Here is a 2,271-nt window from a genome sequence, read left to right on the forward strand (position 1 = left end):
GGTTGGTGGCTATTCTCCGTCCATTGTATTGGAAGAGTAAATGTAAAAGCGGTGGTTCTTTCGGATGATTAAGTAGACCTGGGCGTCACAGAGCTTATGGAATTCGTTAACCTTCTTAATAAGTGTCTATCTCCTTTTCCTGGTACGTGCCAGTCGTCGTTGGTGTTCTTTACGTTTATCTATGCTGAGGGTAGATTTACATGATTCAGATTATGTTACTCCCCGCCTTGCTTTGCGGTTAATATATGTGGAAACAGCTTTAAGTTGTGATCCAAATATAGGAGAAAGTCCTGACACAGTAGCTTTTTTGAAATGATATCGAGGTAGGATTGGAGATGGCGCTGGCAATGGCGCTGGCGATAGCGATGGCGCTGGCAATGGCGCTGGCAATGGCGCTGGCGATAGCGATGGCGCTGGCAATGGCGCTGGCAATGGCGCTGTGTCTCATATTGGCGATGTGTGTGGAGCTGGTCACCGATCGTCACCTTTTCTCACCGAAGTACCTATACCTAAGATGGAACTTGACCCCTACCTCTCGTCCAGAAATAGGACCCTTTAACTTGTTTTCTCCCATATCCTAGGTCACATAATTAAGTTTTACATATAGGAGAGCATCTTGCTTCGATGGACTTAACTAATCAGAATAAGTTCCAAACGGTCGGGTATATGTGATAGGCTTATAAACAACGAAGGGAAATAACACTTTTTACCAACCTACTTTTAGTTATCCCCGCAATAGTTATGAATTTTCAGACCGATATTTCGTCCTGCTTCTGGCCAGTCCCTGTAACAGGCCCGGGGTCGACAGTCAGTCCAGAGTATTGTCTACATGAAGCTCTTTTCTCACAATACTTCAAACCGACTAGCCATGACAACACATACTACAGCCCGGTCGGCTGGCTACCACCTCCCCGAAGTACGCTATTAGCCTATCCTCAAGGGGCACCTTTCTATAACCCGACTATAGATGCACCTAACTACCACAACCAAAACTCCCAGAAACAAGAGTGTAGCCAACCACCGCAATCTCACACACTGTGGGAAAGGCCACCGCCTCGCCGGAGACGTATAACCCGTTCCTCATTACACGTTTGCAAACTATACAATAAATATTTCACACGGAAATACAATTTATCTGCTCACATGGAAACACATAATAAAGATCGAGAGCACCCCTTTCCCTGTATGGGGTGTACGAAAAGATTTGTTCGTAAGACGGATTGCGAACGCCATTATAAAAGTGTTTATCTAAAGGAAAGGCCTTACTTCTGTGGGTATTGCAAGCAAGGATTTACCCGCAAAGACATCCTCTCCAGGTCAGTAGAAATACCGAATTAAATTCTTTTCTATTTTCTAATAGTTAGTATTTTAGATATATGGTAGTTGTATGCCCGAATATCGAAAGACAATAGGCGCCTGAGGAAGAGGATAGGACATATATGAAAAGTTTAAACTAGTTTGTTTAGGCCGGAAGCGATAGGGTTTTATAGTTTGGGAAATTGTATTATATTGATCGACTTTGGTTTTGGGTGTGCCTGATGCTTTGGCCGACCTGCTAGGTACGGCCAGGGATTTGGTATGGAGTTTGGAGTTGGGTCAGTACTGCATATAATAAATCTTTATAAAGTCCCTCCTCTCCCCTGATATGAAATGCTTCTCTTCGTTACTTCCCTTACCTTTATCTGGCTGTTACGATGCCTGTGGCTCGTAGCTTAACTGAAAAAGCCGCCAAACGAATCGCGAGACAAGTTTAACGCTTTGCCTTTCAGAATCCCAACACATTTACCTCCGATGATGTGAAAATCGCGGTAGCGATCCAAGGCGAGAATATCAAGGGTCGGGATACTCCTCGAGATGATGAATCGGAACTTACGGAAAAGAATCTTGCTTGGGCCAAGGAGAAGACCAGAGTCAAGGATATGCAACGTTTGAAGGACTACTATATGGCAAATCAAGACAACAACACGACTCAGACCGAATTACACAGTCCCTATTCACCCGTTGTCCTCAAGGATACTAACTCAAGACAAACACGAGCAAAGACTGCAGCTGGACTGCAAAATACAACGCCTCGAGTCAAGGAATCCTCTGTCACCCCTGTCAACGGACCCGTGGATATAAACGGTAAAGTATTAAAGAATATTGTAGAATAGGGAAAGTCGGGGAACTTAAAGGGATAGACTACTGTAGCTGGACTACAGAGAAAGGAGTCTTTACAAGGTCCAAGTGCTATGCAACAGTAAAATGAAATTTTGAAAAAGGCACAAACGT

General features: G+C 44.1%; 1 protein-coding gene across 1 annotated transcript; it reads left to right on the forward strand.

The window, feature by feature from the left end:
* Window positions 1-741: 741 nt before the first annotated feature.
* PODANS_6_2450 (uncharacterized protein) lies at window positions 742-1,338 on the forward strand (the record flags this gene model as incomplete). Its single annotated transcript, XM_001910216.1, has 1 exon — window positions 742-1,338. One exon carries the CDS (start codon window positions 742-744, stop codon window positions 1,336-1,338), a length of 597 nt encoding a protein of 198 aa, XP_001910251.1.
* Between the last annotated feature and the right edge of the window lie 933 nt (window positions 1,339-2,271).

This window comes from Podospora anserina, chromosome 6 (assembly GCF_000226545.1).
Source record: "Podospora anserina S mat+ genomic DNA chromosome 6, supercontig 2".
In the NCBI taxonomy this organism is placed as follows: Eukaryota; Fungi; Ascomycota; class Sordariomycetes; order Sordariales; family Podosporaceae; genus Podospora; species Podospora anserina.